Source organism: Coffea eugenioides, chromosome 3 (genome assembly GCF_003713205.1).
Source record: "Coffea eugenioides isolate CCC68of chromosome 3, Ceug_1.0, whole genome shotgun sequence".
In the NCBI taxonomy this organism is placed as follows: domain Eukaryota; kingdom Viridiplantae; phylum Streptophyta; class Magnoliopsida; order Gentianales; family Rubiaceae; genus Coffea; species Coffea eugenioides.
The window spans coordinates 3,527,099-3,540,924 of record NC_040037.1 but is presented as its reverse complement, the minus strand read 5'-3'; the positions used below and the strand labels follow the sequence as shown (position 1 = coordinate 3,540,924).

The following is a 13,826-nucleotide window of genomic DNA, read 5'->3' as shown; positions in this document are numbered from 1 at the left end:
CTTTTATGTGTTTCCGACAAAAACTCTACAGGGTAGACGGATGTTCCTTCTACAAAAACATTTGGTCGAATAACAATGCAACCGTTTTCGAAGAAAATAGCAGCTGGATGAAAAGCATTCCTCCATTACAACAAAACAGTACCCATTGTTCCATACACAAGAACAATGGAAGGGATAAAAAATACATTTTTTTAATAAAACGGCAGCTCTTATACAATTCGGAAAATTCGTCCCTCTTTTTTAATTTTAGAAGGTTAAAAGACCAGCTCTTTAAGTAGTTCCTACTGCAGTAAGTGTTGACTACCCGTTTTCCGCAAAACACGTTATGAAGTTGGGATGACATAAAATGCCAGGCCGTTCTCGCATAAAACACCGGCCATACTTGCCTTTCCTCCATTCAAGTCAACAAATACGTTTCCTACTGTAGGTCGAATGGGGCCAAGCAACAGACTTTTTTTTTTAAATCATAATACATTTGTATCACTTACTGTATCTTTTGCTCTCTATGTTGGATGGGAGCCTACGGAAGCGGTAGTAGGAGTTAGTGGGTTAATAAGACCCAACTAGGTTCACCAACTGGTGTAAGGCACAGCTGTTTTATTTTTTAAGGCCGCATAAAATTTGGCTCCGGTGGTGATCATACGAGCCACATGGCTTACAACGAGCTCATGTGGGACAGCAAAATTGCCTCGCTTGGTGTGTGCGGTTGGAGAAGCCTTCACAATGGAGCTCATGACAAGACTGGCGCCAGTCTTGCTTATATTAGACAACCCTTCACAGAGTTGTACGGTTGGCAGATGAAGAACGGTCGAACGTCAAAGTTGGCCCAGCTTTAACTCACATTCCAATGTCAGTTTTCTTACTTTTTCAATGACTACTGACCATGGCCCTTCACATATGCTTTGGGGTGGAACACTGGCGCCTGGCGGACGAAATCGCCATTGGACTATGGCGAAAGGACGAAACCTTTTCCCCCCCCCCCTCAAATTTAGTCCGATATTTAGCGGCCATATGCACTGTGCAACACATCAGCAAATTCTTTTTCTTTACATTTCATAAACGTAAGTGTTAGTATTTCACATTTCGCGCCTTGTGCAGATTAGCGAAAGACTTAAAGAGTTGGGTTCATTGGTGAAATGGGTTTCTGTAACACAGATGTTTGCAAGGGTAGAATGAGCGATGTTGTTCATTTTACTTTGTCATGGTCCCCAACGAGTTGACTCCGTAAATTGAAATTTACAAATTCGCCTGCTCAATCATTCAAAAAAAGTTTCATTATGCTCCTTAATTATCCAATTAACACGTCCTGTGCCCGGGATTGTATTGAAAATGAAAATAATAATTTGACATCTTTTTATATTGTGGTACGGAATAATAAATAAAATATATACAGAAAATTTGAAATAAGTGATGCATGACGCCCATAAAAAAATGTAATGTTAAATGATTTCGGGTCAACCCGTGGTGACCCGACATGACCGATTTACGAATTAAAACTAATTTAATAAACACATCTTCATTTCCTTCTTCGTTTATCATGGTACAACTCTCACTAAATATGCGAAGTTGGTTTGAAGTTGACAAGTGGAAGGGTAAATAATAGGAAAGCATTGTCAAACTTATTAGTAACACAAAAAACTTAGCTGTTAATATTTGTAGAAGTTAACTTAATCATCTTAAATAAAAGAATATTGTTTAACTAGCAAATAAAAGGGAAATAATGTCATGCATTTAAAAGATCAAGAAACATGGCAGTATTAAAATCCAAAGTAGTGCGTACAATAGTGTGATAAAACATTATTTTGGTATGGAAAGAATTTTAAAATGGTACCATTAGAGAACATTATAGATCGGTACAGAGAGATTATACACTCCACATTCAAAAAAGAAACATTATACTTTAAGAGAAAGATTCATATTTCTTCTACTTTTAATGTCTCTTTTGGGATATATGCCCCTTTTGATAATTTTTTTGTCATTTTTTGCATATTCATCCGCAACATTTGCTTATTGGTTTTCTCACATATATCTTCTTCATCTGACTTTCTTTTTTGCCCAAAAGAGGTATGTGATGCTGTGAAAAATTTTCCCCAAATCTAAACAAACAATTTTGTACTGTTTTATTTTATATTTTTCCTGTCACTACTTCTTCATATTTTAATTTTTGGGAAAATAATAGACTAAGGTTGACAACAAGATGAGTGGTGATTACATGAACAATTTTTAGGCTAACAATGAAAGAATTGTAACTACTTTTCCCTCGTAAAATAAATAACACCATTATGCAGATTACCAACCCTTTTTTTAAAAATTTGTTATGTCATAATAGGGTGATAGTACTACAATAGAGGACAACAAAATCTAATAAATGAAAATCGAAGGTAAACGAGGATCAGGAAGAAAAAAATGATGCTTATTAAATTAAACAATAATCAGAGTCTCTTAATTTGTGGATAGGTAATTATATTTTAATTTATATACAGTTTATTAATTGTGAAAATTGCTTACAAAATGGAGATTGTGGATGACGTGTAAAATAATTGTTAGGGCTAGCGATTTCGAATTCGAAGATAATATTTTATATCTCTTCATTCAACATTTTGGATCACTAGCTTGTATCCATGATAGGTAGTTAATTTTCATGGTTTTACTTATAGCAAATGATAGCTTCGACATAAAGAAGTGCAAAATTAGATTTCAGAATCTTTTACTTAAACTGGTTCTATATGACTTACTCTTATCCCTTTGTATTGCCCATAATGATAGATAATGTAATTAGAGTTTGAGCTGATTGTTAGGCATTGGACCCGACACGTGCAAGGACTTTTTGGCTAAAGAAGTTAATCATATTTTGTTCATTTCACTAGCTAAAACAATTGCACTTTTCAAAGGAATGCATTTGGCGGTGGAAGTTAGTATTGAGGCTTTCAGCTTAGACTGTCACTCTACAAAATATTATTACAAAATTCACTTTTGATTAAGAACACATATTTGCAATCAAACTAATTGTTGGATTTCAAATTGCATATGTACATTTACAAATATGCCAATTCATGTTTTCATTTGAACTTGCTATACATATTCTATAACTATTTCGTTAGATAATGTTTTCATCTATTTCTAATGCTATTACACATGATTTAAATGGATAGATTAACTCGCTATTTCTCTCAAAAAACAAACAAAAATATGCAAGTTTGTAAATTTTTTTTTGGATGTTGGAGATAGTGACAGGTTTTTTGTGGCTTTCTATATAGTTTATAATTATTACAATTTTGGAAACATTAGCGCTACTCTTCATTTAATTACAACTACAACTATGCTACTATTAAACGGATAATGCACTCATAATGGATTCCCCATCTTTTCTGGGTTGGTATCATTACGTACAGATAATATTGGATAAAATTTCTTTTTCCAAATATGATATACTTGGGTTAACTTTATATATGAAATTTCTTTTCACAGCAAATTGTAATTGTTTTTATACTTATTATTTTTCGTATATTTCTATTCATTATGTATTTTAACATTTGTTGCTATGTATTTAACTAATGTTGTACACGTCCCTGGCTGTGCGTTGCACAGCCGAGTACCTCTACTATGAAATATGTTGACGGGTTATTTTGATATCAAATATTAACCCGTGTCACATAGTAGTGTCATTGGAGCTGTGGCAACCCGTATTCGTTTATCGTCCGGACAATCCATTACAGGTTCCTTTTCAATTTTAGCTGTTAATGTCCCAAAATTGCGGTTTCTGTTTTTAAATTCAAAATTTTTCATCTTTTAGTCTAATCCCCAATTTCCCCCCTTGCCATAATGAAACGTTCGGAGACATTTTAATTGCTTACGACGCGCAGGTTGGCCACCTGTTTCCTTAGGCGTCCAAGTAAAACTGAAAGGCCAATGAAAACATGCTTAGCACACGCGCCGTCCGTCACTGTAACACATTTTTCCCAATGTGCAACCCTACTTAGAAAGTACAAGGGCATTGCACGCCCAACCTGGCCACAGCCGTTCAAATTTCTCGCGAAGAAAGACGCCTACGCACCTACAAGGCCGCAACACTTAACGGCAAAGCTGTTCATAATCGCGGGTGGGGCGACAGGGATTTTGTGATAGGCTGCGCCGTCACAATATTCGTCCAAAATCCAACTCCAACAGCCGTGCGATGGGCAGGCTCCATCGCTACCGGCCACCGCGTGATGAACAACACTCGCAAGAACTGCTGCTTGATCGGAAAACCCACATATCACACATTTTCCTTGCACAGGGGGTAAATGTTGCAGAATCAATTGCTGCAATTACTTGTGCTTATTTTGCCCTAACTCCTCATTTGGTTTATACGTACATATAAATGGCTGAATTGGTTGTACATTAATGCACAGGAAGTCTATTCAATTTATCCTAGAGGGTCGTCAGTCGAAATTATGGAGTGGTGGAAGAGGCTGCCTCGTAAGGTGGCCGCGAAAGTTGTTAGTGCTGGGTTTGGGGATTTTCTGAGCCACTTGCCCCTGGCCGATAGGGATAGGAAGTTGCCTGTCGCACTTGCGGAGCGATGGTGGGACTCAACAAACTCCTTCCACTTGCCTTTCGGAGAGATGACACTTACACCCTTGGACTTCACCTGTATAACCGGTGTTGCAGTGGGCGGCTTGCCCATTCCGTGGGATTACAATGTTAGGGAAAATGCCAATTACATCAAGGAGCAATTGGGTTGGGTGCCAGCTTTTGCTTCTGCCGGTGCCATCAGAGTTACCGATATATTGTCATTCTACAAAGACAAGGCGATTGACGAGAACGACGACGTCCAGCTGGCACATCTGACTAGAGCTTTCTTTCTACACATGCTTGGCCGCACTTTACTTAGCAACACGGCCGAAACAATTAACCTGTGCTGTCTGCCTGCGCTGGAGGACGTAGATCGTATAGGGGATTATAACTGGGGAGGGGCGGGGATGGCAACCTTGTACAGATTTATGTCCGCCGTCTCCCGACGCCTGACGAAAAGCCTTGGCGGCTTTTGCTTCGTTTGGGAGGTAAGTCCAGAATTGCCTTCACTCTGTGTCAATTCCACATTTCCATGTTCCGTTACATAAACTTTTCTGTCAGTTAGTGTTCATCTCGAACGGTGGACATAATTTGTACGACCACGTGTAGGTGTGGGCTTATGAAATTCTTCAGTTAAGTCCGTATAAACTCAAACAGGACGAGAGGGACGTATTGCCCACAATGTGGCGATGGCGCTCGTGTAATAGAGCCAACCGACAATCACCGTCTACGGTCGAACATTTTCGCCGCGCAATTGACACCATTAACCCGGAAGACGTTAGTTCCCGTACTTAGAACATCCATTAGTTTCTACCGCTGAAGTGTTATTTTAATGTTATGAATTTGTTCCGCCTGTTGAACAAACCAAATGTACTTACGCAAGTATCGAATTGTGTGTCATAGGTCAACTGGCTGCCCTTCCCTGCAATGGCATTGCCGAGTCGGTATCTCAAATCCAAGGAACTAACTGCAACGAGATTGCTTTTGGATGGCCCCATGGGAAGATTTTACTACCTGGGCGAGAGGGTTATTAGGCAGGTGTATGCAGGTGTATGTGCAAAGCAACCTCCCCATCGGCCATCAGATATGTACAGCACTGATACAATTTCGGGAAACAGGCTACATGATGTGCTTCATGGACTGCCCATTGCAAGCCTATACCCTGATCCCCCTCCATATGCTACGTATGACGAGTTTGTGCGCAGCAGGCTAATGAAACCAATGACTTCCTCCACGTTGGCACCCAGTGGGAAGGAGTGCGTAATTCATATGTGTGACCAGTTGCCACTAAGTGAGGCTACAACACCGTCACTGAAACATCCAATTAATTACCCTCCCTGGTCTGTTTTGTGCATACAAACTGATGGATCACTGGAGCAAGAGGGCATTCACAGAGTTGGTGGCGATGTAATAGGGTTGCCTCTTCCATGTGCTGTTGGTGATGTGGTATGGCATTCTTCGTATTGTACTTCACCCGCCATTTAATTTGCGCAATTTTTCTTAATACACCCATTTGTTCCCGCTTAGGTGCCTAGACACTGGTACGAGGACCTGCTTGTTCAGTGCATGGGCCTGAGAAAGAAAGTCTTAGAAAAAAGTGCAGAAATATTTCGTTTGGCATCCAATGTGTCGGACAACTCACAAGTGCTGGACCAAAGGCTACGTCAAATACAGGTAATTTTGGAAACTGCATTCAAGCTCCAAAAGGCGACAGGGAAACGGTGCCTTCGCGGTGGAGTTGGTGGACGGGAATCATGTGTTTGTAAGCGTCCGAACACAAGTGCCGGGACGCAGACATTTACGGATGAGCTTGGTAGAGGCAAAGCTCACGAATGTCAGCGAATTCATAATGCCAAAGGCTGAGCACCCATGGCCCCTCCCCGCAACAGGAGTGTTGTGTGTGTTTTTCGTCGTGTATGATGGTAGTCTACTGTGTGTGTGTGTTTTGCGTCGTACCAATGACAAAGCAAGCTGTGAGCAATCGCCACGTGTGTTGTGTAACTCTGACAATTTTAACTTGTATACTGTGTGAATATGTTAACAGTATATACCCACAACTAAACTAATTTAGTCCTGTTCTTAATTTTCGTCTGTCCCAGATTGTTCTTCACCTGCAATTGAAGTTTGCAGTGAAATTAAATATTAGGTTAATCGCACTTTATCCCCTTTAAGTATATGCCGTTTCTCACTTTACCCCCCAACGTTCGTTTTTCCTCAGTCTACCCCAAAAACTAACAGTCAACTCTAATGCACATAACGGAATATTGAATAGACAATAATATCCTTATGAAAACACTAAACAACCCAAAATACCCATATATGCTGGTTTATGAAATGCAAGTTTCCAAAATTACCCCGGAATAATAGAGGGAAATTTCCCTCCATCTGGCACGGGACCAAAAAAAAAAAAAAAGACCAACTCTTTATATACCCATTATTGAATAAAAAACCAGCTCTTTATAACTTTCGTCCATTATACTCACAGAGTACCCATTTTTCTTAAATACTAATTTATTTGTCGGATAACATAAAAATAAACCCGTTGTTGAATAAAAGAGCCCCACTTTTCAAAGCTTTTGTTCATTATAAGAACAGAGTACCCATTTTTCTTAAACAAAAATTTAGTTATCGGATATAATAAAAATTAACTCGTTGTTGAATAAAAAACCAGTTCTTTATGGCTTTCCTCCATTACAACAGCATAGTAGCCAAGGTGCCATAAATAGAAATTTATTTATCGGATAAAATAAAAATAAATCCCTTATTGAATAAAAGACCAACTCTTTATACTTTTCATCCATTATACTCACAGAATACCCAAGGTGCCTTAAATAGAAATTTATTTATTGGATAAAATAAATTTAAACCCATTATTGAATAAAAAACCAGCTCTTTATAACTTTCGTCCATTATACTCACAGAGTACCCATTTTTCTTAAATACTAATTTATTTGTCGGATAACATAAAAATAAACCCGTTGTTGAATAAAAGAGCCCCACTTTTCAAAGCTTTTGTTCATTATAAGAACAGAGTACCCATTTTTCTTAAACAAAAATTTAGTTATCGGATATAATAAAAATTAACTCGTTGTTGAATAAAAAACCAGTTCTTTATGGCTTTCCTCCATTACAACAGCATAGTACCCAAGGTGCCATAAATAGAAATTTATTTATCGGATAAAATAAAAATAAATCCATTATTGAATAAAAGACCAACTCTTTATACTTTTCATCCATTATACTCACAGAATACCCAAGGTGCCTTAAATAGAAATTTACTTGTCGGTTAAAAATAAATTTAAATCCATTGTTGAAAAGTGCCCACATGCATGTCGGTTCTAAATAAAAAAAAATAGTTGTTTAAACTCTTTCTAACTTATTCAGGTATAGAACCAAATTAAAGACAATATTAACAAATTATTAATGAAAAATTCTTACATTGTAATTTGAGTAGCCGTAAAATCTTCTTTCCGGATTTTCAAGTGTCCAAGAGGTGCACAATGGTGCCTCTTTACCACATCCCCACATTTTTTGGGGTGATCTTTCAACATTATTTGAAACACTTTGTGACATTTTATGATGCTTTTGGTTGACAAAGAGAAATTTTAGGAACTTTGGAGAGAAATTTTAGGAACTTTGGAATTTGCTAAAATTTATGAGAAAAATTGGCTGCACAATACCACATTTTATAGAACCCAACCAACGGCTAATACCAACCAACGGCTCTTTGAGGGAAAAAGTAGGCTAAAAGCATCAGACACCATTGAGGGGCATTTTTGTCAGCTAAAACCAACGGCCCTTTTCGTATGGCAATTTTGAAATCTTGAAGTTTTTAACGGTGCAATTGCTGACGGAGGGGGTAAACTGAGGAAAAACAAACGTTGGGGGGTAAAGTGAGAAACAGCTTATACTTAAAGGGGATAAAGTGCGATTAACCCTTAAATATTTACAACAAAACAATTTAAATGAAACTTGTTGTTACTATAAATCTTCACATTTAATGCATTACATTTTTCCAGCTTATTTATATCATGACACAAAAGCCTTTTGTATCAATGCAACACGATATATAAGCAGGGTTTCAATTCACTGCGCTAGTTAACCAATTTCTCATATACAAACAAATTTACTAAAATTAAAATAGCGTATTTCAAAGTTGCGCTTCTGTTTCGAAGTCAATTACTCTTAAACAGCTAGTCCTTAACTCATATAATGGAACAAACCCGTAAAGAACTAGTATATTATAGCAAACAATTTATTTTGTTTACTTTAAAATGTTTCATTTATATTAAATATTTCAAAAAATGCTAGTTTTCCTTTCGTAAACATCTCTCATTCCATATATTTGAATTGTATTTGCAAATTTTTAAGTATTTAACAAAATACTTCAAATATTTATAATGAAATGTTCATACAAAACGTGGTACTTCATTCATGTAATACACAAAAGCCATAAAGAGTTGGTACTTTATGGGACATTTCCTTTTTAAACTATTTTTGACTTATATTACGTAGATAACCTACCATTTTTTTGTTTCATAACAAAAAAACTGTACCATTTTCTAAAAATGGTGCCTTACTCCCTAATCCAGCTTTACTTCATGTATTACTCTCTAAGTTTGTGACATTGTTGTTAGGCTTCAGTAATCACTGTAGATGCCTTTTTCCCCAACTAAATGGTAAATAATAATCCCCAACATCACTAATAAATCCCAACTTCATACCATATATTTGTAATTTTCGCCTTCATGATGTCAGCTAAGGGACCCAATAACTCAAAGGCAACGGAGGTCAGTCAAATTTTTACAACCTCAGGGGGTGCCATTGAAAGTGTCACAAATCTCAGGGGAGGTTTCTTAAATTATCCCTAATAAATATATTACAAACCACATCGTAATTGATAGTTATTGGCTAATTAAATATATTAGTACAAATGTATTAGTAAAGTTACTCGAACTAATTAATAATTTCTATTAGTACATTTGTATAATTAGTAGTATAATTTATAATATTAATTATATTACATAAATTAATATACATATATACATATAACTGATAATACCATTGTTATTGGTGCACTGAAGAGACGCATAAGCATTGTGAGCAATGAAAGTAGATCGGGAGAAACAGATGTTACTGTTCCTACACCTGAATGGAACGATGGGCAAGAGAAAAGGCGTTGGGCCTTTTCGGTCATTGGTTTGGATAGCAATGAGAGGAACAAACAGCCCATATCGTAAAAACAGTTTATAGCAGCAGCGTAAGGCACCAGTTTACAAAAGCTGGGCAACTGAAGCTGATTCCCAAGTACCCACTAAGGAAACGTCTATCCCACCAAGAGATTTTGCGCAACATACGCTTCCACTTAATTTCCTATTTACAAAAAAGGAACAACTTTGGTTCCTCTAATAAACAATTTGTCAACTACTTACTCTCCTATTAACCTATAAACAACAGTTACCTGCTTCTGAGGGTTGCTCGGGATTAAGGTTCGTATAAACTGTCAAAAAGGCTTACTGGCTTGACAGAAAGAATATTACCCAAGTGCAGTAGCACTATTTGCTACTGCACTGCTTACGACGCAACCTTCGGTGGAACTACAATGACTTACCCATGGCCTAGCAACCTTGAATACTCTTCACCCCACCGATACATAACAAAAGACAATCCCTCAAGCCGGTGTTGCTCTGTAACCTGTCTGTCGTCACGGCTGCTACTTCCATGCACAACCATACCATCTCTTTCAACCTCTGCATTTCACACATTGTATAAGAATATATAATAGGATTTACACACGCAACAGCAGTGAAATAAGAACAACAATGCCATTTACCAACAGGTACTGCATCAGTACAATGACTGTTTACTACCTTTCAGTGGCTGTCGTCATAACACCTTACAATGGCCCATGACACATTCAAACTTACATTATTTACACTTCAATGGTAACGGAATCACATTTTTTTAAACACCACCACAACCTGTACCCAGCATACCCCCACATTCACGAATACCTTGTAGCCTTCTCATGCTCAAAACAAATTAATGCGAAGGAAAGATACAAACCGTTCCCCTTCTACAGTTTCGTACTTGTTTCATGGAAACACTACTCTTGCACCTCTACTCACCAAAACCTGCCTTATTTATTGCGTAACTGCAAACCGAAGCAAGGCCTCCAGTAGTGCCTCATCTTTCTCCTGGACTTCTTTGTTGGCCAACTGTGTCCCTTCCACCGCTACCCTGTGGTTGTGGTACAACCACAGGTCCTCTCCATTCGCCTGAGTCGCTCCAGCCCGTACCAATTTCAAATGATTTTTCCAGCGAGTCATCCAAACAATTTTCCATATAATCATCATGAACTGCTGTGTTGTGCGAATTCTTTTTGTATGGGCATGTTCGTTGGTTGTGCCCTGCCTGCAATCTTCAACCCATATATCACATGTCAAATAATTTGTGACTACAAGTAATCACGTCAACTAAGCACAATGCTAACATTACACCACTTCAACTTTCTTGCATTGCCAACAACTTTGGATGCACATTTAATTATGTTTTTATTTGCTACTGTTGATAATAAGAACGAAAAATACCCACTTCTTCATTATTACCTTCACTGTCCACTTCATGTATTATATCAATTAACTACTGTATAACTACGTATGCAATTCCGATAGTACCTGCAATGACCACACTTTCTTTTCTTCTTTGCTTCTGCATGCTTGTGATCACCTTTACACCGTGACACCCTGGGATCTAACAGCCCGAATGTTCTTCTACTTCTATCGTTCCTCACTCTTGAATCCATTGCAAATCCGTCTCCCCCATATCCCCTGTCAATCCACTTCTCCTTTAGGTCCACGGAATGCTTGTCAAACATCTGCTGCAGGTCATTAAACGCGTCATCCATGTAGGAGGCATAGTAACACATAGTATTACAGCTGGACTTTAAAGTGCCATATCTGGCCATTTGTGTCAGTTGTTCGTCTGCAACAAATGCTTTCATTCCATTATTACTACAGTAAACTCCCTTTGTCCACCGCTTCGAAATGCATGCTTCTGGGATCCTGTTCATTCCTTCTACCACCATCACGCGAAACATGTGAGCACAAGGAATCCCCTTTGACTCGAATTTCATGCAAGAGCAGATTAGATTCTCCATTGACCTATCATAATCCACCCTCCAACTTATTCCGTGTCCACCATATTTCGAGTAATAATACGTACGACTCCCTCCATCCTCGCTCCAGCCCTCAGAAATTAGAAGTCCTTGCCTGTTCAAATGCTTCCTCACCATGAAGAACACATTCCTTGTAAACACCTCCGCTGCGCTCCACTCTAATTCGGGCAGGATTGTGGTTAAGACTGGTTTTGTGTTTTCGCTTGTGTGAATTGCTTTGCTCTCAGTATGTCGAAGCCACGCTATTGCCAAATCAAAACTTCTAACGAATTCATATAGTCGCATTTTTTCATTCAAGTACTCATTCAAAAAAGCATTCATTTTCTCACACCTTTGAGTACTTCTCATACCTGCAAAAAAATTACCGCGTAAATAGGCCTCTGCCCATAACCTTCTCCTACGGTATAACTCCTTCACCCACTCATTCTCTACCACCCCACATTCATTAACCAACCTAGCCCACCGATCCTCAAACTCAAGAGTGCTACACTTTCTCTCCATCAGGTTATACAACCTGTTATTAAACTCCTCGCAGCGAATATTACTCCGTGCATTTCTATGCAAGTGCCACGAACATAGCCTGTGACAAGCATCTGGGAGAAGATTCTTTATGGCTCTTCGCATTGCACTGTCCCCATCTGTCATCACTGCTACTGGCTTTCTACCTTTCATAGCCTCTACAAATGTACTTAGCACCCATTCATATGTTTCAATCCTCTCATCTGATAGCAGGGCACAGCCAAAAATAGTACTGTTCAAATGGTTGTTTACCCCTGCAAGTACAACTAGTGGCTTGCGGTATTTATTTGTTTTGTATGTTGTATCAAACACCAATACATCTCCAAATACACTGAAGTCCGCACGAGATTTAGAATCTGCCCAAAACAACCTTGCCAATCTTCCTTCGTTATCCACATCATATTTATAAAAGAACATCTCATCGGCATCCTTCTTCGCTGCCAAGAACCCAAGTGCCCCTTCTGCATCGCCATTAAAAATATCTTTTCTACGTTCCTCGTCCATTCGGTTATACAGATCCTTAATGCAAAATCCCACGTTACTATACCCTCCAGCTTTGATAACAAAATGTTTCATTATCTGGCATATTCTGGCCCCAACCAACTTTAGACTTTTTGCCTGCGCATATTCTGCATCGCTCACTTTTCTATGCGACCTAATGTGTTGCACACTTGCCTCTGATGCCAGCGGGTGATTGTGCTCCATAATGAAGCGTGTCACCACATACTTTACCGATTCTATGTCATATTTCACGCGAAAGCAAGCCCCACACCCGGTTCTTGTGATTGGTTTTGCTTCTCTTTTCCGGTCTTCATAATTAAACCACTTTTCATTCCTATAACCTTCACAGCAACATACCCATTTTCTAAATCTTGAAATGCCATCTGCATCTCGTTTGCCATTACTTTTACGAATCCCAAATCCGCTTAGTTTCGCATACAAATTATAGAATTCCCCAGCTTCTTCTTCCGTGTCAAATGTTAATTTCATTACGTCATCCACGCCTATTGCGCCCACCAATTCATTGGCCTCCTCATCTTCGTGTCCTCCTATTGAACCACCGCTTTCTTCAATGAATGTGTGTCGGTCACACTCAGGTTCTTGGTTAAGGTCAAATGACCTTAACCTGCCGCAACCATCCATCCCCATTCTTCCGTTCTCTGTTTCCTGCACCATGTCATGAGTTTCAAAGTTATGGACAAAAGTACTCACCTTTGATTTCTCTACTTCTGTTCCACGCCGCTGCATTCTTTCACCACAGCTTCGGAAGGGCCTTCCTCAGATATATGTACCGTCACCGCCTGCGCCTGAATTTACGCCAGTAGACACCACCTCTGTCTATTCCGCCTTGACTTCTTCTTTACCAAATTTTTGCCTTCGTCCGACCTCACCACCTGTCTGCAAACACACCCATCACTGCGGGCCCCAACATGGCTGTGTGTTTAGTACCTATTACGCTTCCTCTTCGGTGGCCCCACCATGGCTTTGTTTAGTACACAAAGCTTCGTCTTCGATGTTTTATACAACAAAACCGGCACCGGCGTGTTAATTTTTATGCTTTCCGATAAATAATTTT

The 13,826-nt window shown here is 38.7% G+C and overlaps 1 protein-coding gene across 1 annotated transcript; it reads right to left on the bottom strand.

Annotated features, from left to right (window-relative positions):
• Nucleotides 1-10,697: 10,697 nt before the first annotated feature.
• Nucleotides 10,698-13,498, bottom strand: LOC113764992 (protein FAR1-RELATED SEQUENCE 5-like). Its single transcript, XM_027309041.1, has 3 exons — nucleotides 13,463-13,498; nucleotides 11,232-13,417; nucleotides 10,698-10,968 (listed from the first exon to the last, which is right to left on the bottom strand). Exons 1-3 carry the CDS (start codon nucleotides 13,496-13,498, stop codon nucleotides 10,698-10,700), a joined length of 2,493 nt encoding a protein of 830 aa, XP_027164842.1.
• Between the last annotated feature and the right edge of the window lie 328 nt (nucleotides 13,499-13,826).

What these genes read in the sequence shown, in the direction of transcription:
- LOC113764992 (XM_027309041.1), bottom strand. Translation starts at nt 13,498, where the DNA reads ATGCAGCGGCGTGGAACAGAAGTAGAGAAATCAAAG. An exon ending in CAGAAGTAGAGAAATCAAAG is followed by an intron (nt 13,418 to 13,462) that starts GTGAGTACTTTT and finishes GACATGGTGCAG; the next exon opens with GAAACAGAGAACGGAAGAAT. An exon ending in AGAAAGTGTGGTCATTGCAG is followed by an intron (nt 10,969 to 11,231) that starts GTACTATCGGAA and finishes TGAAGATTGCAG; the next exon opens with GCAGGGCACAACCAACGAAC.